Here is a 22560-nt window from a genome sequence, read left to right on the forward strand (position 1 = left end):
TTTGGCCAGGGAATCCACTGGGCCTCCTCTTAAACTACCTTGCAGGGTTGTTGTGAGGATAGACAGAGAGCAAGCAGACCATGAACGCCACCTTGGGCTTCTGCAGAGGGGGAAATCGGCGTATATAATTGTAACCAATAATCTGATTAAATGAATCAGTGGAGGCCGAGCCTCGCTTAGACAGATGCACCCTTGCCACTGCGGTGTTTCCGCGCTCCCTGACGCAGACCCAGCCTGCCCCCTGTTGCGGAGGGTCGTCTCCTCCCCTCCCTCCCTCCCTGCCCCTCTCCCCCAAATCACTCCTAGTCCAGTAATTCCTGGCACAGAAGCAGCGAAATGGATGACTAATTCCCTCCCAGGGTGCGTCCCAGATCTGGAGGGGAAACTTCAAGCAAACCTTTCAGAAGTGGCTCGAAACTCCCTGCAAAGCGTCTCTCGGGCAAAGCCTGAGAGACGCTTGGCGTGGGGATCCCGGCTGAGCCCCGGCACCCATTCGTGGTAGCAAAGAGGAGAGGAAACGGCTGGTGAGGTTTCTGCCTCTCGGCACGGACCCCAACCCTGTACGCCCCTCCTTCCTTTCTCACAGACAAGAACAGTGTGTGGGGCATTTTCCCAAACACACACACACCGAGAAGAGGGAGCAAAAGGCTGGTGTGGGTTTCTCAGGCTGGTTCTTGGGATTGCTTGAGCCCGGCTACAGAACCCCAACAACTCACTCCGTCTGTGGGAGGGTGTCTTTGCACACGCACACACTCTGCCCCAGCAGCAAGCAAGAGCCATCACGTGTGAACGTAATAGGTTGATTCTGGTTACGGGCTGAAATCCCCGCAGAGAGAACGGGGGCTGCAGGCAATGGTCTGGTTAAAGGGCCTGGAGGGCTCCGGGGGGCTGGACATCAGGAAAATCTTCCTGACTGTTAGAGCAGTATGACAATGGAACCAGTAACCTAGGGAGGTGGTGGGCTCTCCCACACTGGAGGCCTTCAAGAGGCAGCTGGACAACCCTCTGTCAGGGATGCTTTAGGGGGGATATTCCTGCCTTGAGCAGGGGGTTGGACTGGATGGCCTTTGAGGCCCCTTCCAACTCTGCTATTCTAGGATTCTAGGATGCTTCCTGGGCCCAACCCTCCGTTGCGGTGGAGGGGCAATGTCTGCAGCCAATTCTTCTCCTCATTGTTTTGTGTTGGGGTGGTGGTGTCTATTCAGTTATTCCAATTTAAACCTCTTACCACACGGCTTCTCCTTCACGCAAGTCGCCTGACAAGCCAAAGCAGATGTAATTATTACAGACATCCAAAAATCCCAACCAGCTGCGAATTCAACGAAGGCAGATTTGCTGGGAGAAGTTAGCTTCCTTCCTTAAACATTAGAAAGTGGGTGTGGGTGTGGGATATCCGAACGCCTCCTGCCACCGCAACAGAGAGTAGGAAAACCCCAAGCTGTTCTTTGGCCCATCTAGCTCAGTACTGTCGACACGGGCTGGCAGCAGCGGCTCTCTGGGGTTTCAGGCAGGGACACTTTGCTAGCCTTGCCCGGAGATGCTGCTGTGATTCGAATCCAGGGCCTTCTGCAAGCTGAATGGGTTCTAAGCCACAAACATAAGACTAGAAGAAGTGTGCCTTCAGGTGGGTGTGGGTGTGGGTGCTTGTTTAAAAGTCAGCAGTGATGAGACCGTGCCTTATCTCCAAAGGCGAGGGCCACCCCCGGGAAGGCCCTGGCCTCCCCAACCTCTCCCTCTGCCTCCCCGCAGCTCCTACTTACTTGCTTGACAGGCAGAGAGCCAGAGGCGTCTCCAACCCCTGGATTGAGCGGCAGCTGAACAAGCAGGTTGCAGTGGGGCAGAGCAAGGCCAAGGGTCCCCATCCCGAGGGGGTGATATTTGGCACGCATTTCTCTGCCCCGGACGCCCGACGTATGACTTCTTTCCCCCGCCAGCGACGTGTCGGGAGAAGCGCAGCTCCGCGTGGATGTCCCGGACTCCATCACCACGTGGCTGGCCGAGGCCGTCGGCGTGTCCGAGGAGAGGGGCCTGGGCCTGGCCAGGCGGGCGGAGCTGAGGACCTTCAAGCCCTTCTTCATCGAGTTCACCCTCCCGTACCGCGTCATCCGTGGGGAGCAGACCAAGATCCCGCTGACCGTCCACAACTATCTGCCTGTGTGCTTGGAGGTGAGGTTCCGGAGTCCCTCGCCTGGGGAGGGCGGCTGGGTAGAGCCGAGGGTGGGGGGAAGGGTTCCTGCAGCTTTAGCTGTTTTGTATTTGTCCAAGAGGGCAGGGCTCCTGCAGCTTTAGCTATTTTGTACCTGGCCAAGAGGGCAGGGCTCCTGCAGCTTTAGCTGTTTTGTACCTGGCCAAGAGGGCAGGGCTCCTGCAGCTTTAGCTGTTTTGTACCTGGCCAAGAGGGCAGGGCTCCTGCAGTTTAAACTGTTTCGTATCTGGCCAAGAGGGCAGGGCTCCTACAGCTTTAACTGTTGTGATGTATTGGATTTTATTCTTCTGTTTGTATTGTACATTATTCTTTAAGCTGCTTGTAATCTGCCCAGAGAATTCCATCTGTCTATCTATCTCATCTACAAAACAGCAAAAGACAGCAGATAGCAATAAGACGGAGGGCTCAGTCATTGATATTTATTTATCTACGATGTTCATAATACCACTTCCCATTCAGAATTTCGGAGCGGTGGACAAAATAAAATGGAATAAAACCCGAATTAAAAGTACATTTTTAAAAGAAACAAGGGGCAAAATAGCCGCAGCGGGTCCTAAAGGCAAGGGCTTCCTGGAACGACGACGTTTTCAGGAGGCGCCGGAAGGAATGCGAAGTGGGTGCCTGCCTGACCTCCAGAGGCAGGGAGTTCCAGAGGAGGGGGCCACCACGCGGAAGGCTCTTCCCCTGGTGGACTCCAGTCGGACGATAGGTCTATGTGGAACCACCAGGAGCAGGCCCTCGGCTGACCTCAATGACCGGGCAGGGTCATAGGGGCAAGGCCAGAAAGGCCTGTGAGAATCAAAGAAGGTCTTTGCCTGATGCTGAAAACGTAGCTAGCTTCTCGGGAGGGAGGGAGGGAGGGAGGGAGGGAGGGAGGGGAGGCCACCCCTCCAAAGGCCCTCCTCTCCTTGGTCGCTGCCACTCCCACTTCCTAAGGTGGAGCAAGCCCTGGATGGTGGCCACCGGGGCCGGGTGGGCTGCTCTTCCTCCTCCTCCGCCACCCTGACCCGTGTCTCTCCGCCCTGCCCGCTTGCACACAGGTGCACGTGAAAGTCTCCGCGCCCAAAGGCATCCATTTCGTGGGACATCCGGGCAAGCAGCACCTGGCCAGGAAGAAGTGCGTGGCCCCCGGCAAAGCCAAGCCCACCTTCATCGTCTTCTCCTTCGGCGAGCTGGGGCGGAGCAACGTCACAGGTAGCCAACGCCAACACCGCTCTCGGTGCTTGAGCCCGGACCGGACCGGCGCCTCCTCTGCTCTCTGCCGCCCTTTGGGAAGCACGGAGCAGATCTTCGCGCCACGCGGCGGGCGTTTCCCACGTCTGCCCTGACCCCAGGCGGTCGGCGGGGGAAGCAGCGGGGCCATCGGGGAAGCTCAGCGGGTTGGATCGGGAGCCCCGGCAGGCAGGATTCGGCCCACGGACCTGAGCTGCGCTCATCAGCCCTGCTGCAGCGAGCCTCGGCTGGTGCAGCCTTGTGTTCATCCCCACGACCGACCGACGGCGCCCGGGACAGGTGCAGCCGCCCTCCTCCCGGGGACAGGTGCCGTTTGCCTGGGACTTTTTCATGAGCGTTTCCCCGTCGGTCTCCCCCGTTAGCGAAAGCCTTTGCTTACGGCGGAAGCGGCTGCTGCCAGGAGAACACGCAGGTCCCAAAGAACGGCAGGCAGCCCGAGGAGGGACAGGCGGACAAGCGGACTCCTCTCAGCGTGGACCACGTGCGCAGGAGTGTCCTTGTAGAGGTGAGCGGGGGGGCGATGCGCTTTTCGGGGAAAGGGTCCGTCCCCCCCCCCCCCGCCACTCGCTTCAGGCACCGGGGCCAGCAGGGGCAGCTGGTTCTCTGGGTGCATGCAGAGCGACAGAGGCAGTGCAATGTAGTGGTTATAGGGTTGGACTGGGGCTTGGGAGACCTGGGTTCGAGTCCCGGCTCGGCCGTGGAGCCCACTGGGTGAGTTTGGGCCATACTGGCAGCCAAACCTGCCTCACAGGGTTGTTGTGAGGGTAAAATGGGGGGGAGGAGGAGGATCACACCAGCCGCCCTGGGTTTCATACAAGAAGAGAAAAGATGGAATATAAATGTAATAATTTAATAAATCAATGGTGGTGGGCGGAGTATCTGAAGGGCTGCCAATGCCAAGGAAAGGCAGAAGTTGATCCCCAGGCGTTTTGGACTTCAACTCCCAGCATTCCATTGGGCTTACTGGCAGGGGCTTCTGGGAGCCGAAGTCCAAACATCTGGAGAGCTAGAGTTTTCCCACACCTGGCTTATGCCAGTACAACAACAACAACAGCAGTGCTGACAAATTCTTGGACAGCTGACTCTTAAAAAAAAAGTCTCAAGGTGTCTTACAGCAGGGATTAAAACATGCAAAAAAGATAAAGCAATTTAAAACAGCGAAAAACAATTAAAATTCCGAGGCCCAGTCAAACGAGCCCAGGAATAGGCCCCCGTCCTAGGACGTCAGGTGCCTGGCCGGTGAGGGGGGTCTTAAGTGCAAGGATGCCCTTAGGCGGGAGTCACTGGGGAGAGCGTCCTGCAATCGGGGCGGGGGGGTCACCACTGAGAAGGCCGCGCCCCCCCCCCCGGATGAATCTGCCTGGCCCTTCAGAACTTCCCCAGAGGGCCTTTTCCTCAGTGCCCCCAGATCCAGAGCTCAGGCAAGGGCCTCCGGGAGAGAGTGGGGCCTTTTTGGTGTTGGCTCCCTTGGTGCCGTCTCTCCTCTCTTTTGGGCGCGGAGGCAGATCTCTCCCATTGGCCCAAGCTTTTAACGGTCATAAATGTCAATATTGTATTTGTAGTGTGCCTTGATGGATGAATTGGAGCTTTTTTCGTCATTTCGATGGTGCAGAAGTTGCTAATTTTGTTTATGGGGTCTTTATTTGTGTTTTGTAAAAGGATTTTGTTAAATAAATAAATACGGATTTTCTTAAATAACTGGTGTGGGTATTAGGTTTTGGTGATGCTGGTTTCCATTTATATTCCTGTTTTCCCACAGCCAGAGGGTCTGCCCAGAGAGTACACATACAGCGTCTTCTTCTGCCCGAACGGTAAGAGGACGGAAAGTTTCCGGAGCAATCCCTGCCTTTCTCCTCCAGCTGGAAGAATGCCTTTTTCCGCCTTTGTCCTTCTGCTAAGGGCAGTGGTTCGCACGCACGGGCTAGCGTGTGCCACGTGAGTGGGTGAGCCCCCTCGCCCGCCCATCGAGGCTCTTGCCTGCCTGGCTGTGCGTGGCCTCAGGCAATAAACCCAGGGTCTCCGACCCTTTTGAGTGGGTGGGCACCTTTGGAGTTTTGAGGGAGTGTTGGGAGCGCTCTCACAAAATGGCTGCCCCGGGTGGCTGCAGCCAGTCACAGACCCGAAGGCTGAAAGGAAATCGCCCGGCTGGCCCCCAGAAACCTACGTTCTGGGCAGAGGTGGGATTTGGGCCCCCAAACACAGAGCCCCCCCCCCCTTTCGAAGCCCAGAGACACACTGCTTGGCCACGGAGGCCACATGGGCCCAGAGGCTTTCTAGAAAGGAGGCTGGAGGCTGTGAGGCTTCACTTCACGACGTTGTCTGCCTCCCCGTATAATTTTTAAAAAGAAATATCTAAAGAGTAAAATGGCTGTCAGGAGAGGCAGAGGACCTGCCAAGAGAGAGGTGTCTGTGGAGAAAAGGGGCCCCACGGATACCACGTTGGAGACCCCGGCGACGGACGGGAGAAACTCAGCCCTTTGCTTTGGACGACCCGAGGACGGCGGCTTTCCCCCCAGGCGTGGTCTTAAAAATATGTGCTCTGATTCTCCTCCAGCCACCCAGATTTGGCTTCTCCTCTTGAGACTGGGGGGTCGGGGGGTGGGCTCTGAGGGTGCATCATTGGGGCTCCCAGGGTGGTGCTTGGGGGAGGGGTTGCTCAGAAGGAAGCCTGCAGACGCGCCTCTTGGCCAAGGAGGGCTTTGGGCCACGCCGTGACGGTGGGCTCTTTTCTGGTTCTGCATTTGGCCAGAGAAAATCCACCTCTCCACGCCGAACAAGTACGAGTACCAGTACGTGCAGAAGCCGGCCCGCATGACGCGCTTCGCCGTCGCCATCAAGGCCCACAACAGCGCCCATGTGGTCCTGTCCTCCGCCCCCCACGACATGGCCGAGATGACCGAGATCGTGATCGGGGGCCACCAGAACGCCAGGACGTGGATCGCCACCAGCAAAATGGGGGAGCCCGTGGCCAGCGCGGAGACGGCCGGCATCCTCTCGTGGGACGAATTCCGCCACTTCTGGGTCGCCTGGGCCGACGGCATCATCCAGGTGGGGCCCCTGGCTTCTCCCGGCCTCTTGTGGGCCGTCTGGCAGAAGGGAGGCGTCCGTGGCCCGGGCGGCTTGTTTTGCAAGAGGCGCGAAGGCTGCTGGGGAGAAGCGCCAGTGAGCGGCGCCCTGTTTCCAGAAGGGGGGCAGCCCAGAAGGGGAGATCCCGAGAGGCCAGGAGATCCCAGAAGGGGAGATCCCGAGAGGCCAGGCCTTCGGAGGAACGCTCGGAGGAGCCGGGGATATTTCTCCTGGAGCAGAGGAGGCTGAAGGGAGGCGTGAGGGCGGCCTCCGTGGAGCTGAACAATTGCCATGCAGAAGGTGCCCTGGGCCCGTTCTCAGTCGCTCCTAAGGGCAGGCTGAGATCCAACAGGTGGGAATGGAGGGGGGGCTGGCTAAACGTGAAGAGGGAGCTGTTGAGCAGCAGGGGCTTTTCTCGCCTGGAGGGATTTCAGCAGAGGCTGTAGCTGCACCCTGCGGAGCAGAGCCTGCCCTGAGCGGGGCTGGGGGGTGAACGAGAGGATCTCTAGGGTTCTGTAACATTCTCCTCGAAATACAGATGGGCTTGTGGGTCGGGGGTAGGCGGTACAGCGCTCGGCCTCCCTTGGGCCTCCCCGCCTGAACGTGGCCGTTCAGTGCCTCCCTCCCCGCAGGTGGGCCACGGCCCCTCCGCCCTCAACGAGTCCGTCATCGTGACGTGGGCGGCCCCCCGGCCGCCGGAGGTGAAGTACGTCGGCTTCTCCACCGGCTGGGGCTCCGTCGGCGAGTTCAAGATCTGGCGGAAGGAGGAGGCGGACGAGAACCACAACGAAGCGTTCACCCTGGGCGTCCCTCACAACGTCATCCCTGGGTCCGAGAGAGCCACGGCCTCCGTCATTGGTAGCGGCGCTGGGCACGGGGCGGCGCGCGTGTGTGTGTGGAGGGGGGCGTTCCGCCTTCTGTCGAGGGGAGGGGTCCCAGGAGGGGCGGTTTCCCCCGCCGCAGCTGCCAGCACTGAGCTGGCCTCCTCTTCCCTCCAGGGGACGTGATGGGCCCCACCCTGCACAACCTGGACAACCTGCTGCGTCTGCCATTCGGCTGCGGCGAGCAGAACATGATCCACTTCGCCCCCAACGTCTTCGTCCTCAAGTACCTGCAGAAGACGAAGCAGCTCAGCCCGGAGGTGGAGAGCGAAGCCACGGACTACCTGGTGCAAGGTAGAGCCGGGCCGGGCCGGGGGCCCTTCCCCAGAGGACGCCCCTAGGGGTGGGGGCTCCTTCCGCCCCGCCCGTGAGGGAGGGAACCCGGACCCCCGTGGAGGGGGGGCTCCGCACGGCTCCCACCCGCTCCCTTGCGGCCTCTCCCCAGGGTACCAGCGCCAGCTGACCTACAAGAGGCAGGACGGCTCCTACAGCGCCTTTGGGGAGCGGGACTCCTCCGGCAGCATGTGGTACGTGGCCGGCCCGTGGGCAGGGCTGGGGGCTTCTGCGCTCCTCTCCAGGCTGGTGGGCAGTGGGCCGGACGGCGGGGGGAGCACCCCCCACCCTGCTCCTCTGGCGCTGAGCGGCTCTCTGTGCCCCCAGGCTCACGGCGTTCGTGCTCAAATCTTTCGCCCAGTCCCGGGGCTTTGTCTTTATCGACCCCAAGGAGCTGTTGGCCGCGAAGGACTGGATAGTTCAGCACCAGAAGGGAGACGGCTCGTTCCCGGCCATGGGCCGGATACTAAACAAGGACATCCAGGTATTTCCGGGGGTGGGGGGTGGGGGCGGCTCCAGGCCACAGGCACAGTGGCTCCGCTTTGCAAGGCTCGCCCCGCCGTCCAGAGAAACGGGCGCCCCGAGACCTCCCTGCGGTGCAGGCTTTTGCCCAGCTGCCGCCCCTAATTGGAGGGGGAGCGTCTGTGTGTGTGTGCACGTGCGTGCATGCGTGTGTGCGTGCTCAGGATTGCGCCGCCCACCGTTCAACAACGGCGCAAGGGGCCACTCGGATCCAGGGGAGAATTCAGTGCCGCCTTTTCACTCCTTCGTCCCGTTCCCGCCTTGCAGAGTTCAGAAGGTATTTTGTGGGTCTCAGGAAACGGCCTCCGTCCTCTTTTAACGTGAAGTTTGTTCATTTCGGAAGATGCAATGGAAGGAAGGAAACGTACAACTTAAAAGATACACGCTTGAACCTGTGGTGTTGAAGCCTCTTTTAGCCTGGGGGCAAATTCCATTTTGGGCACGCTTTCCCGTGGCGGGTGGGACCCAGAGTCCCAAATGCAGGAATCCCCCGGCTGTTTTAGCTCCAGGCTCTTCTTCCCTGGCTGTCCCGAAGCCCTTAGCAGACGCTTTTCGGCATTTTAGAAGGGGGGGGAGTGGACACTGCGCACTTGGGGACGATCTGACGCCCCTGACGATGACGCTGCTGCACCCGGCGGTTCTGTGTGTGTTGGTCTCCTCCAGGGCGGCATCCACGGGAAGGTTTCGCTGACGGCCTACGTGGTGGCGGCGCTTCTGGAGACGGGGGTGGCCTCCGAGGTAACGGGCACCTGGGGGGCGGGGGCCCCCCCGCATGCACCTTCCTTCCTCGATGGGTCGGGGCAGAGGAGCGTCTCTCTAGGCCCAACACAGCCGGCGTTTCACGGCTGTGGGCGGTGGCAGGAGATATGCGTCGTGGTGGGGTGGGCCGAGGGTGTGCCCCAGGCAGGACCCCCCCACCCTTGGTGAGAGGAGGCGTGGGGCGGTGAGGCTGCAGCCCTGCCAGCCGAGGAAGGAGGAAACCCGCCTGGTGGGGGTGGTCTCCAGGAACCCCCCAGTCCCAAAAGGAGGGATCCTCCGGGTGGGCCCGTGTTTCTGAGATCCGTCCGAGCCACGATCCTGGGCAGCGAGGCCATCCTCTCGTCGCCTCCAGCACTCTCCTCCGTCCCCTCGTGCAGAGGCACAAGGGATCGTGGCCTTCCTCCTTCCTCCACGGGCACCTGGGGAGCAGACAGGCAAAAGGCCCGGGGCCCAGATCAGCCCAGCTGCCTCCTGGGCGCTTTCCGAGGGCTGTGAGCACAGGCTTCCTCGCAGGGGCCCGGAGCAGAGCGATGCCCGGTGGCAGTGGGGCACAGGAGGGGAAGCAGCGCCGGGGGGCTCTTGTCCGTCAGCACCTCCTGGCCCGTGAGCCAGGGGGGGGAGGGGGGCCGCCTCTGCTGATCCTCGGGCCGCACGCTGCCGCCACCAGCCTCTGACTGGGCTCCCCCTCCTCCTCAGGAAGAAAAGGGCTCCGTGGCCAAGGCCAAGCACTTCCTGGAATCCAGCGTCTACTCGGCTGAGGACCCTTACACCGCCGTCCTGACCGCCTACGCCCTCGCGCTCCTGCGCAGCCCCTCGGCGGTGGCGGCGCTGCGCAAGATGAACAGCATGGCCATCACGCAAGGTGGGCGGCGCCCTGGGTGCGTTGGGGCAAACCTGGTGCCACCTGTGCCATCGTGGGGCTGGGGCCGGGGCGGTGGAGGGGCGGGGCAGCCCCCTCGGGCCTGTGGACGCCGGACGCCATCTATCGTGGCGGCTGCTCGGCGCCCTGACTCGCCTCTCCGCCCTCTCCCATTGCCCTGACTCGCCTCTCCGCCCTCTCCCATTGCCCTGACTCGCCTCTCCGCCCTCTCCCATTGCCCTGACTCGCCTCTCCGCCCTCTCCCATTGCCCTGACTCGCCTCTCCGCCCTCTCCCATTGCCCTGACTCGCCTCTCCGCCCTCTCCCATTGCCCTGACTCGCCTCTCCGCCCTCTCCCATTGCCCTGACTCGCCCCTCCGCCCTCTCCCATTGCCCTGACTCGCCCCTCCGCCCTCTCCCATTGCCCTGACTCGCCTCTCCGCCCTCTCCCATTGCCCTGACTCGCCTCTCCGCCCTCTCCCATTGCCCTGACTCGCCCCTCCGCCCTCTCCCATTGCCCTGACTCGCCCCTCCGCCCTCTCCCATTGCCCTGACTCGCCTCTCCGCCCTCTCCCATTGCCCTGACTCACCCCTCCGCCCTCTCCCATTGCCCTGACTCGCCCCTCCGCCCTCTCCCATTGCCCTGACTCGCCTCTCCGCCCTCTCCCATTGCCCTGACTCGCCTCTCCGCCCTCTCCCATTGCCCTGACTCGCCTCTCCGCCCTCTCCCATTGCCCTGACTCGCCCCTCCGCCCTCTCCCATTGCCCTGACTCGCCTCTCCGCCCTCTCCCATTGCCCTGACTCGCCTCTCCGCCCTCTCCCATTGCCCTGACTCGCCCCTCCGCCCTCTCCCATTGCCCTGACTCGCCTCTCCGCCCTCTCCCATTGCCCTGACTCGCCCCTCCGCCCTCTCCCATTGCCCTGACTCGCCTCTCCGCCATCTCCCATTGCCCTGACTCGCCTCTCCGCCCTCTCCCATTGCCCTGACTCGCCCCTCCGCCCTCTCCCATTGCCCTGACTCGCCTCTCCGCCCTCTCCCATTGCCCTGACTCGCCTCTCCGCCCTCTCCCATTGCCCTGACTCGCCCCTCCGCCCTCTCCCATTGCCCTGACTCGCCTCTCCGCCCTCTCCCATTGCCCTGACTCGCCCCTCCGCCCTCTCCCATTGCCCTGACTCGCCTCTCCGCCCTCTCCCATTGCCCTGACTCGCCTCTCCGCCCTCTCCCATTGCCCTGACTCACCCCTCCGCCCTCTCCCATTGCAGACGGCTTCACGCACTGGAGTTTAATGGGGACTCTGGCGACCGACAAAGACACCTTCATGGGCTTCAACGACGGCCTCTCCCAGTCAGGTGACGCTCCAGCGCCGCAACAGGACCCGTCCGTGGAGGGGGGGGCGAGGGAGGGACCCTGGCGCACGTGTTTCGCTTAGAAGCCGCCTTTCCGCCAAGGAGATGGTGCTCAGGGGCCACCAGCAGCAAGAGGGACCAATACTTAAAGTAAAAGCGCCGGCAAAACAAACGCATTCAAAACACAGTTCAAAATCCACAACGATAAAAGAATAAAAATAGCGCCCAGATGAACAGACCAGGTTTCGTGCCAACAACGGTCTGCCCGAGTAAATACAGGCCAACTCCGCCTCCCTTGGCAGGGAGTTCCAGAGACTGCGAGCGGCCACCGAGAAGGCCCTGTCTTGCGTTGCCACCAAACGTGGCGGTACCTAGAGAAACACACACACACACACACACCAGTACTTAAAACCTGGCAGGCTCATATTGGCTAAGTGGCCTTTTCAGTAGCCGTAAAGGGCTTTCCAGGTCTTAGCCAGGGGGAGACATCTCCCAGGGGAGGAGGAGGGACAGCGCCATGCTTCTCGTGGGTTGAAAACAGATGAATGAAATTTAATAGGGATAAATGCTAAGTTCTACACCTAGGAAAAAGGAACCAAATGCAGAGTTCCAAGATGGGGGAGACTTGGCTCAGCAATACTGCAGACAAGAAGGATCTTGGAATGGTTGTAGATCACAAGCTGAATAGGAGCCAACAGAGCGATATGGCTGCAAGAAAGGCAAATGCTATTTTGGGCTGCATGAATAGAAGTATAGCTTCCAAATCACGTGAGGTTCTGGTTCCTCTCTATTCGGCCCTGGTTAGGCCTCATCTAGAGTTTTGCATCCAGTTCTGGGCTCCACAATTCAAGAAGGACGCAGACATGCTGGATCGTGTTCAGAGGAGGGCAACCAGGATGATCAGGGGTCTGGAAACAAAGCCCTATGAAGAGAGACTGAAAGAACTGGGCATGTTTAGCCTGGAGAAGAGAAGATGGGGAGACATGAGAGCACTCTTCAAGGACTTGAAAGGTTGTCACCCAGAGGAGGGCCAGGATCTCTTCTCGATCCTCCCAGACTGCAGGACACAGAATAACGGGCTCAAGTTACAGGAAGCCAGATTCCAGCTAGACATCAGGAAAAACTTCCTGACTGTTAGAGCAGTACAGCAATGGAACCCATGACCTAGAGAGGTGGTGGGCTCTCCCACATGAGAGGCCTTTAAGAGGCCAGGGATTGCTGCATTGAGCAGGGGGTTGGACTGGATGGCCTTAGAGGACCCCTTCCAACTCTACTATTCTATGATGTTGTGAGGCCACCCACCTCGTCCGGGGGAGAAGTCTTGAGCTGAGGGCGATTGGGGGTCCCAAGAGCCCCAGGCAACCCCCCTCCCTCCCTCCCTCCCCTCTCTTCCAGTGGTGTCTGCCGAAGTGGAGATGACGGCCTACGCGCTGCTGACGTACACCGTGCTGGGGGACGTGGCCTCCTCCCTGCCTGTGGTCAAGTGGCTCTCTCAGCAGAGGAATGCGCTGGGGGGCTTCTCCTCCACCCAGGTGAGTCTCCGCCAGGTGATCTCCTTCAGGCCCTGGCTGGAGAGAGGGGACGCGTCGAGCACGCGGGAGCTCAGCCAGCTTCTCCGAGCTGTGAGAAGTCCGTGGGCCCTGGGCTGGTGTAGAGAAAGATCTTGCCGGGGCCGCCTTCCGCATCTGCTCTGTTTGCCCCCCGCGCCTTGTTAGGCAAGGGCTGTCCGGGGTGATGTCTCGGCAGACGCGTGGCGCCCCCACCCTGGGGTCGGAGCCCACTGGGGAGACGGCATCACGGCCTCCCGGAGGCGCCGTCCCAGGAACCTGCCGGGGGTCGTTTCCGGCCCATCGGCCTGCCTCTTGGGGGCCAGGGGAGGTGGGAGAGCCGAGGGCCTGGGGAGTGCCGAGCGTGTTGGGGCCCGCCAGGACAGCGGCGACACCCGCTGACGCCTCTCCCTCTCCCCCGGCGCGCAGGACACGTGCGTGGCTCTGCAGGCCTTGGCCGAGTACGCCATCCTGTCCTACACGGGCGGCGTCAACCTCACCGTCTCGCTGGCCTCCACCAACCTGGACTACCAGGAGACCTTCGAGCTGAACAAAGCCAACAAGAGGATCTTGCAGACGGCGGTGGTACGAGGGCCCCCGCTGCCCCGGGGCTGGACTGGGGCCGCCGTGCCCAGACGGGTGCCCGTTCTTACCAGGCCGCCGCCTTCTTTCCGCTGCAGATCCCCTCCATTCCCACGGGGCTGTTTGTGGGCGCCAAAGGGGACGGCTGCGGTCTCTTGCAGGTGAGGAGGCCGGGGCGCCCAGGGTGCCCCACCCCGCCCTGCGCTTCCCTTGCTGCCCGCCCCCCTCGGGACGGCCGCTGATGCCGCCTTGTGCCCTCGGCCAGATCGACGTGGCTTACAACGTGCCCGACCCCGTGGCCAAGCCGGCCTTCCAGCTCCTGGTGAACCTGCAGGAGCCCAAGCTGAAGCGGCACCGGCGGGCCCCCCGCCCCCCTAGGCCCCCCGCCCCCCTGGAGGAGAACCGTTCAGGGGCCTCCCACCGAGAGCAGGCGCTGGGGGACGACGACGACGACCCGGCCGCCGACCAGGACCGCCTGGAGTACAAGGTGGCGCTGGAGACGTGCATGAGGTGAGGGGCGCCCGGGCCTGGCCCTCCTCTGCCTGGGCGTGCTGGAAAGAGGAGGAGGAGGAGGAAGCCGCTCCCCAGCAGGCCTTCAGTCGGCTCACGGCTTCCCGGGGCGTCAGGCAGCAGGCCTTCCAGCCCTCCCTGAAGATGCTGCCGGGCCTCGAACCCGGGGCCTTCGTCGGGCAAAGCAGAGGTTCCGCTGTGGAGCCCTCGGCCGCTTTCGCTGCAAAACCCTGAACAAAACTGATGGGAGGCACGTGCGGAATCCGTCCCCGGTTCTGGCGTGGGTCGGGCCCGTCGCTGCCCCACCAAGCCGCTCAGCCTCCTCCCACGCTCGCCCCGTTGTGAGACTCCCTGGGCCAGGCAGGAGTGGGAGACGGGCTCCCCGCTGGAGGCGTGGACGTCCCCGCCATCGGGTAGCTGAAGGGCCGGGCTGCAGGCTGGGCGCTGGGGCACGATCCTGTGCTCAGCCTTTCCTCCCCCCCTCTGCCACCCCCTGCCTTGTTGCCCTGGCCAGGTGGCTCCATTCCGGCTCTTCCAACATGGCGGTGCTGGAGGTGCCCCTGTTCTCGGGCTTCCAAGCGGACGTGGAGAGCCTGGAGCAGGTAAGGGACGCGAAGCCCCCCTCCGCTCCCCCGCCCCTTCCAGGGCCCGGAGGCTGCTCAGCCCCCCCCCCCCCAGCCTCAGAACCCAGGGGAGCTCAAGGAGGAGCCGGGTTCAAGCGAGACGTGGTTTTGTATTCTGCTTCTCCGCAAAAGGGACCGGCACTCAAAAGCCGGCTTGCAAGAGACCAGAGCGGAAGCAGGATGGCCCGGGGGGGTGTGTGTGTGTCACTGTGCTTTGGGTGGGGGGTGGGGGCGGAAGCATACCTGACTCCACTCTACAGGGCCCCTGTGGAGGCAAAGGGGCCCTTTTCCCCTCACCTTGGTGAGCCCAGGTGGGCGGGATTGAGAGCCCCCCTCCCTGTTGCCCTGCCCTGCCAAGTGATCCGGAGACGAGAGGCCTGGCTGGGTCTCTGAGGGGCAGGGGGACGGCCAATGGGGCCAATTTGGGGGCTGGCCAGTCCTTTGGCCACGCTTCGCCCTCCGGAAGGTTTCCCAAGACTGGACGGACGGACGGACGGACGGACACTGGGGGGGCACGCTGAGCTGAGCTCTTTTCTTTCCCTCCAGCTGCTCATGAACAAGCAGATTGGCCTGAAGAGATACGAGCTGGAGGGCCGGAAGGTCCTCTTCTATTTTGACGAGGTGAAGCAAAGGCTGAGCGTGGAGGTCTCTCCCGGACCCCCGGGAAAGGAGGGGGGCCTACAGAGGCTTTTGCCGGGGAGGGGTGGCCGAGGCGAGGGGCTAGTCAGGCTCCGGCTTGCCCCCCGCGGCTACGACTCGGGTGTCTCCCCAAGCCAAGAACGGTGGAGGGCACAGGCGGGCAGGGGGAGCCGCAGATCGAGCGGAACTGGCCCCAACCGCCCTTAAATCCGTACCCCAGAAAAATGCCCCCCCCCTCAACCTGGCCCTTTCCTCCCACGGCCTGGCTTCCGGAGAGGGCTTCTCCCTCCTCCCACCTTCCCGAATGCAGGTCTGCGAGCCCCCCGCCCTCGCTGGCCCTCCTGTGGGTGGGGTGGGTGGGCCGCCGTCCGCCCCCTGGCGGCTCAAGACCTCCCCGTGTGAATTGCGCCCCCCAGATTCCGAGCCAGTGCATGACGTGCGTCAAGTTCGTGGCCTTCCGGGAACACATTGTGGGCAAGACGGCCCCCCTGCCCATCAAGGTGTACGACTACTATGAGCCAGGTGCGTAGGCCCCGCCTCCGCCGCGCACCCCCCCTCGGGCCCAGCCGTGGTCCGACAGCCGCTGACCGCCCGGAACTTCCTCCGCCCTGCAGCTTTCGAAGCCACCCGCTTCTACAACGTGAGCGAGAGCAGCCCCCTGGCCCGGGAGCTCTGCGACGGACCTCTGTGCAACGAGGTGGAGAGCGCGGCCAGCCCCTGGGGTGGTGAGTGCGGGCGCGAGCGGGCGGGCGGGCGGGTCTGCCTCTCTCTCTCTCCCCCCGTTCTCTTCTCTCTCTTGGGCTCTGCCCACCTCCTCGCACGCACGCACGCACGCACACGCACCCCAGCCTGGACACCTCCCTGCCGGTGGGGTCAGCTGGCAGGAGCCGTGCAGGGGTCAGCTGGCAGGGGGGCTGCGAATCAGAGGGCCTTCTCTGCTGTGGCCCCCCGGTAGTGGCGGAAAGAGCGGCCCGGAGAGGCTGGCCTGGCGGCGGTGTCACACCTAGTCTCCCAGGCGTTTCAGCCGGCCCGTTTCTGCTGTTTTTTAAACGCTTTGCATTGCTGCTAGGCTTTATTTTGGTTTCGGCTTTTGTAGGCGTCAACTTCCAATTGTATGGTGTTGCATTTTGCGGTCTTAATTGTTGTCAGTCGCCCAGAGAGGCCTAGAAATGTGATTAAGACGGCGGCAGGTTGTAGACCACTAGATCCTTGGCTGGTTGGTTGAGATGCCCGAGCCGATGCCCTCCGGAGTCTGGGGGTGGCATCCGTGGCCGGGGCTGCCGGGGGCTGCAGCCCACAAGCCCCGCCTCCGCTCTCCTCCCCCGGCAGGCTTCCTCCACCCGGGCCCGTGCAAGAGCGTCTTCGGCTGCCTGGAGGACGGCTACTTCGAGCGCTGCCTCTGCTCCCGTGACTGCGGCTCCGACGGCGATCCGGTCTGCGGCTCCGACGGCCTGCTCTACCAAAACCACTGCCGGATGGAGGTGGCCGCCTGCAGGAACAGCACCCGCGTCGAGCAGGTCCCCGTGGCCCAGTGCGCAGGGGGGGCGGGTGAGTCCTCTTCTCCTGCGGAGGAGGGGGGCGGGCAGGGGGCGCTCCCGCAGGAGCCCCCCGGCCCGCCGTGACGCTGCCTCCTCCCCACAGCCGAGAGCGCTCCGGAGGAAGGAGAGGCTCCCGCCCAGACCCTCGAGCAGCCTGGCGGGGGGCAGCCGACTCCACCAGGTGAGGCTCGCCGCCGAGGGCCGTGCTGCCCCGGGGGTCCACCCCCAGTCCTCCCCTGGCCTTGGGGGAATTGTAGCCCCAGCTCCCCAGGAGCGGGGTCTGGTTCAGGTCTGGCGGGAGAAGAGCCGGGCCGCCCGTGCGGGAGGCGACCAGCCCCTCTCGCCTAACAGATTCCTGTGTCCCCGGCTGAAACTACAGCCAGGGAGGAGGCAGCTGGCCGCAGGGGGGGCTGCCCGGACCTCCCCCCCCCAGGTGCCGCCTTCTCACCCTCCTCTTCCCTGCCTGCCTGCCGCAGGTGAAGAGCTCACCCTCCCGCTGGACTTCTCCTACTACGCCTACGAGTACGAGGCGGATCCCTACGGCTCCGAAGGCGACTCTTTTGAGCTGGCCACCGTGAGCGGCACAGCGGCGCACGAGTACAGCGGACCCCGGGGGGTCGCTGGGACCACCGGGGAGTGAGCGGTGAGTGGGGGGGCGGGGGGAGCCCCCGCCCGCGTCCTGCCCCGGCCTCCCCTCGGCGCTGACCTTTCTCCTTCCCCGCTTCCGCCCCCCTTTCCGTATAGAAGCCCCCTCCCCCCAATCGAAGGGAGGCCGCCCGCGTGGAGCCCCCCCGGCTTGTTCCACCGTGTCTTGCTGCCAAACGGGAACCAGACGAAGACGGACGCCCCGAGGCCTTTCGCCCTTCTGCTCCCGCCGGCCCCCCGGCCACTCCCCCTCCTGCACTGCGCACACCGCCCAGGCCACGCTCCGGTCCAGAGCCAGAGCTCCGCCTCCTTCCAGGGTCACGCAGCCCCAGCCGAGCGTCGCTCCCGCCGCCTCCTGCCCTGCAGCCGAAGGGGCTGTGACCTTTGGCCTCCCCTGCCCCACGGGCAAGCCCTCCGTCCCCCCCATGGCTTTTAGGCCGAAGACAGGCTCGCTCCGGCCCTCTTGGGGCATGGGCAGCGGGCATTGGGGTGGCCACACATGGAGGTGCTCCGCTTTGCCCCTTTGCACAGGAGGGCAGCGGCTTCTGCCCTCCCCAGGCTCGGGCACCTGCTTCCGGGCGGCCCTCCCCTCCCCTCCCCACCCCACCCCCGGGACGTGCCTTTCAGCCCACTCTGGGTGCAACTGAACGCCAGGCTCAGCCCTCGCTCTTGGGGCGGCCCCGTTCATAAAGTGGTGGGGAGATGCAGGAAGACCCTTGGCGGGCAGCTCTCGGCCCCAGAGCCACGCACCCCCCCACCCCCGGCTCCCCTCCGGCGATCGCACCCAGCAGCACAACAGGCCATGCTCCGAGTCAGGCTGGGCTGGCGTTTCTTTTGCAGCAGCGTTTTTATTCCTGCCAGAGGAGCGTTGAGTGGGACGGCTCCAGCCTCCGGACCCCCGTCCGCCCCTCGCTCCTTCCCTCCCTGGGGCACCTGGGGAGGGCGGCGGCTTTGCTTTCGTGGCTCAGCGCAAGCCCTTCGTGGGTTCGACTGTCCGGGGGCGGGAGAGGACGCTTGATCTAGAGACTGATAAAGTATTTTATTAAAAACGGATTTCTAAAACAACCGTGCCTCTCCCTGGCTCCTTCCCGGGTGGGTGGGTGGGTGGGCATGCATGCGTTTGGGGGGCAGGGAGGCTGGAGCGGCCCGGGCCTCTCGGGACCACCCACCCAGCGGGAGAACAGGAAGAGCGGCCACCTTAAGCTGGCCAGCCTGGTGCCTCCCAGATGTTTTGACTACAAATCCCAGCATTCCTGCATTGGATGTCCCAAAGGCCTGGAGAAAGCCCATCTAAGTCACAAACAAGGCCAGGTTTACGGGGCACCCCCTCCCCTCCCCACCACAGCACCCGTGGCCGTTCACCCTTTCCTCCTACCAAGTCCCATGGCCTCCTCCTGGTGGGCCAGCAGGTCCCTTCTTTCACTGGCTGGGCCAGGAGCCCAGAGCCCGCCCCGGGCCGCCCGCCCGCCCGCCTCACTCCAGGGACGGTGAGCGGCAGCTCCTGGTGGGCAACGTCTCCTTCAGGGTCTTGCGGGAGACGGCCAAGCCCTTGCGGGGGCCAAACAGCCGGCCCCTCACCTTGACCCTGAACTCCTCCGAGGCGTAGTAGTAGATGAAGGGGTCGATGCAGCTGTTGCAGGTGCTCACGGCCAGGCTGGCCATGTAGGCCACGTAGAGGGTGGCCTGGGTCCCGGTGCAGGCGTGAGCGTGGTGGAGCAGCAGCAGGACGTGGCTGGGCGTGTAGAGAGCCGTGACCGTGGCCAGCACCAGGGCCATCAGCTTGACGGCCGTGGCGTACCTCTGCCCGTTGCGCAGCAGCACCCGGAGCGTGGCCCCGGAGCAGAAGGCCATGAGCAGGAGAGGGGCCAAGAAGCCGCAGGCCACGAGGGCGATGAAGTAGGAGGAGGTGGCGCGCGTGGCCTCCTCCTCGCGGGGCAAGGCGTCATGGCACAGGGTCTGCCGGCTCCCGTGCAGCGGGAAAGACTGGCGGAAGAGCGTCAGGGGCAGCGTGAAGAGGGTGGCCGCGGCCCAGACCCCGGCGCAGGTGGCCGCAGCGATGGCCGGGCTGCGGCAGGAGCGGGCGAAGAAGGGGTGGGCCACGGCCAGGTAGCGGTCCACGCTGATGCAGGCCAGCAGCAGGATGGAGCAGTACATGTTCCCGTAGAAGGCGGCCGTGGTGAAGCGGCACATGGCCTCGCCGAAGGGCCAGTGGTTGCCCAGGAAGTAGTAGGCGGCCTTCAGGGGCAGCAGCGAGCACAGCAGCAGGTCCGCCGTGGCCAGGTTGATCAGGAAGACGGTGGAGGGCAACTTCTCCACCCGCGTGGCCAGCACCCACAGCGCCAAGCCGTTGGCGGGCAGCCCCACCAGGGAGACCAGGCTGTAGAAGGCTGGCAGGACCAGGACCGTCAGCGGGCTGCCCAGGGCGTCACGGGCGGCTGCGGGGAGGCGCAGGAACGTGACGTTGTTTGCATCAGCCACCTTCTCCGCCGGGATGCTGCGGGGGCAGAATCCCCCCTGTGAGGCGGGCCCGGGGGCCTCCGTGACGTTGCTGTCGTAGTCTGGCAAGGCAAGGCGGCCTGTTAGTGGCTACCAGGAGCGTTAGCAGACGAGGAGAGAAGCAGGGACCCCAGCAGCCAGGTGGAGACGCACCCACCCTGTGCCCTAGTGGGCCGGGCCCTCAGGGAAAGCTCAGCCCCATGCCTGTGGGCACGCAACACAGGGTTCTAGGGAGTAGAGGTGTAGGCCAGCTCCATCCATCCCCAATTGCCAGGGGCCAGACCCAGCTCCATCCCTCCTGCCCCCCCAGCCCTCATCTGCGATGGGCAATTTCCCGGCTTCTGTGCAGTTTTTTGCCCTCCGTTCTGAAAGGTCTCGAAACGCCACTCCAAAGGGCTCAGCTTCCAGCTGAAAGATGCCGCCCTTCGTTGGCCCTGGGTGGGCCAGCAAAGCCACGGTGGCCCCAGCGAGTGAAGGCAGGCCAGGCCAGGCCAGGCCGGCCCTCCAAGCCGCCCTCTTTCTCTCCCTCTCTTGCTGCAAAAGGGGCCAAATCAGGAGCTTTTCCCCGGAGGGTCCGCAGGGCAAGGAGGGCGGCCTGACGTAGCCGGCCGACAGGCCCTGGTGACGTTTTCCTGCTGTCGCCAGCTGCTGTCTGCAGCCACCACGCAGAGGCCTTTCGAAGAGCATCCCTGGAGCCGCCCTCCTGAGAAAAGGGTTGGGGGACGCTTGCAACCCCCCCCCTCCGGGGGCTGCGCCAGGGCGGCTCCCCTGGCTGGTTTGCAGAGGCGGCCGTGGGCCCTCGGGAGCAGCCCTGGGACGCGTTGGCAGCTGCAGCCGTGCCGCCTGCTCCTTGGGGAAGGCTTGCGTCCCTCCGCCCCAGGCCAGCCCAGACCCTCCTCTGCTGCGCCTGGTGCCGGGCGAATCAGAAGAAAACCCACGTTTTCAAAGGTGGCTTAATTCCTGCTGCGAGAGGGCGCAGGTAGGGCTGTGCGTCTAGACTGCCCCTCGGCAGGGCCGTGAGGAGGATCTCCTCGGGCTCCGTCCCTCGCAGGCGAAAGGGGCCGGGGGGGGGGGAGGGCTTAGGGCCACTTACTGTCGTAGTCCAGAGTCGTGGCACGAAGCAGCGGCATGCACAGCAGCAGCAGCAGCGGCACGGTCGGCCCAGGGATGCGAGGGCGATCCATGCTGTGCCCTGATGGCGAGCCGGAGACAACGCGCCCGCCTGCCTGCCTGTGCTGCTTCACGCCAGGAAACGCCGAGCCCTGGGGAGCCAAGCCTTTTCCTGCAAGGAAGGCTGGAGAGGAAGTGCCGGGGCACATCTTGACAGGAGGGAGACGGAGAGAGGGAGATGACAAAGTCTACTGGGCAGACCTCCCAGGCGGAGCACGCGGAGCAGCTGTCCCAAGCAGCCACGGCTTTGCCTGGAGAGCCCAGGTCATCCCTTCCCCACAGAGGAGGAGGAGGAGGAGCAGGTCCTGGGCCCGTGGTGTTGGGCGTGTTTCCATCTCGGCCAAGAAGGCTCCCGGAGTGATTTGTGTGGAAGAAGGGTGCCCCTGCATACCCACATCCACCCACTCCGTACAGGGTTCCAGTCTAAAGAGGCCCGACACACAAGGAAAAAGGGGCGGGGAGGGAAGAGGAAAACAGCGCGCAGACTAAGCAGGCTGCAGAGGCCTGGGAGTCGCAGCGAATCCTTGTTAGGAAGCTCAGAGGTGCAGGCAGCGAAAGCCGTGCCGTTTATCAAGGGGCCGGTTCGGTTGAACCTGGCTTCCCGCACTCTCTTCCCACGGCCGAGTGGGGCTCACGGAGCGCCCTGCAAGCTCCCTCCCCACAAGGATGCTGGCGGGGGGAAGGGGGGCTGGCGTTATAAACATCCCCACCGCAAAGTCCCTGGTGCTGCTAGCGATAACTCAACCGCCAGGAAATGCCACGGAGGGGGGAGAGAACGGAGCACAGGATACTCCCTGGATATTCATGTCACGTCGGAGCTCCAGGCAGCCCGAGGGCTGCACAGCTGCACGGCCATGAGGGAGCCGGGCCTTCGCTGGAACCGTTTGGAGCCGCCTCCCCCAGCCTGATGCTCTCCAGAGGATTACAACTCCCATGCTGCCTGGGGTGTGCTAGGGGATGTTGTCCACCACCCCTGGAGGGCATCAGCATGGGGAACGGCGACTTTTGGGGGGCCCTTGGATGCTATCAAGAAGCAAAGACCCATCTCCTAGGAGTTGCACAGCGCCCAGATGCATTTGGACGGCCGCTAGAACTGGTGCTCCAGGCCCGCCTGGCGGTCTCTGCTCTGAGCAGAGGTCCAGTCGGCCCCCACAGTCAATCTTGTAATGCTGCCCGTGAGGGTGGCCGCAGAATCACGGAACAGTAGAGCTAGAAGGGGTCTCAAAGGCCATCAAGTCCAACCCCCTGCTCAATGCAGGAATCCACCCTAAAGCATCCCTGACCGACGGCTGTCCAGCTGCCTCTTGAAGGCCTCTAGTGTGGGAGAGCCCACAACCTCCCTAGGTCACTGGTTCCACTGTCGTACTGCTCTAACAGTCAGGAAGTTTTCCCTGATGTCCAGCCAGAATCTGGCTTCCTGTGACTTGAGCCCATTATTCCATGTCCTGCACTCTGGGAGGATTGAGACGGTGCGCCCTCCAGCTTCCTGCCTTGCGCACGGCACTTCAAGCCTTTCTGGCACAATGGCTGCTGTTAAGGCAAGGCTGGGGGTAGCTTTTAGGGGGCAAAGTGGTTCTGGGCAAGCCTATTGGGGGACGCCCCC

At 63.4% G+C, this 22560-nt stretch overlaps 2 protein-coding genes across 2 annotated transcripts in view; one reads left to right on the plus strand and one right to left on the minus strand.

Annotated features, from left to right (window-relative positions):
- CPAMD8 (C3 and PZP like alpha-2-macroglobulin domain containing 8) overlaps positions 1-17467 on the plus strand; it is a 41412-nt gene extending 23945 nt beyond the window's left edge. Inside the window, exons 22-45 of the mRNA XM_063147368.1 lie at positions 1935-2166; positions 3247-3400; positions 3802-3944; positions 5199-5250; positions 6189-6487; positions 7138-7363; positions 7504-7680; positions 7832-7913; positions 8047-8203; positions 8905-8979; positions 9697-9862; positions 11124-11210; positions 12603-12739; positions 13184-13339; positions 13435-13497; positions 13602-13846; positions 14361-14448; positions 15016-15090; positions 15525-15630; positions 15723-15833; positions 16438-16656; positions 16750-16827; positions 17123-17289; positions 17391-17467. Coding sequence (XP_063003438.1) covers positions 1935-2166; positions 3247-3400; positions 3802-3944; positions 5199-5250; positions 6189-6487; positions 7138-7363; positions 7504-7680; positions 7832-7913; positions 8047-8203; positions 8905-8979; positions 9697-9862; positions 11124-11210; positions 12603-12739; positions 13184-13339; positions 13435-13497; positions 13602-13846; positions 14361-14448; positions 15016-15090; positions 15525-15630; positions 15723-15833; positions 16438-16656; positions 16750-16827; positions 17123-17286 — 3292 coding nt within the window. The 3' untranslated portion in view covers positions 17287-17289; positions 17391-17467. The remainder of the gene's footprint in view (positions 1-1934; positions 2167-3246; positions 3401-3801; positions 3945-5198; positions 5251-6188; positions 6488-7137; positions 7364-7503; positions 7681-7831; positions 7914-8046; positions 8204-8904; positions 8980-9696; positions 9863-11123; positions 11211-12602; positions 12740-13183; positions 13340-13434; positions 13498-13601; positions 13847-14360; positions 14449-15015; positions 15091-15524; positions 15631-15722; positions 15834-16437; positions 16657-16749; positions 16828-17122; positions 17290-17390) is intronic.
- A 1204-nt stretch (positions 17468-18671) lies between these two features.
- Positions 18672-21106, minus strand: F2RL3 (F2R like thrombin or trypsin receptor 3). The gene is made up of 2 exons (XM_063147369.1): positions 20881-21106; positions 18672-19849 (listed from the first exon to the last, which is right to left on the minus strand). Exons 1-2 carry the CDS (start codon positions 21104-21106, stop codon positions 18765-18767), a joined length of 1311 nt encoding a protein of 436 aa, XP_063003439.1. The 3' UTR covers positions 18672-18764.
- Between the last annotated feature and the right edge of the window lie 1454 nt (positions 21107-22560).

This window comes from Elgaria multicarinata, chromosome 23 (assembly GCF_023053635.1).
Source record: "Elgaria multicarinata webbii isolate HBS135686 ecotype San Diego chromosome 23, rElgMul1.1.pri, whole genome shotgun sequence".
NCBI classification, from domain to species: domain Eukaryota; kingdom Metazoa; phylum Chordata; class Lepidosauria; order Squamata; family Anguidae; genus Elgaria; species Elgaria multicarinata.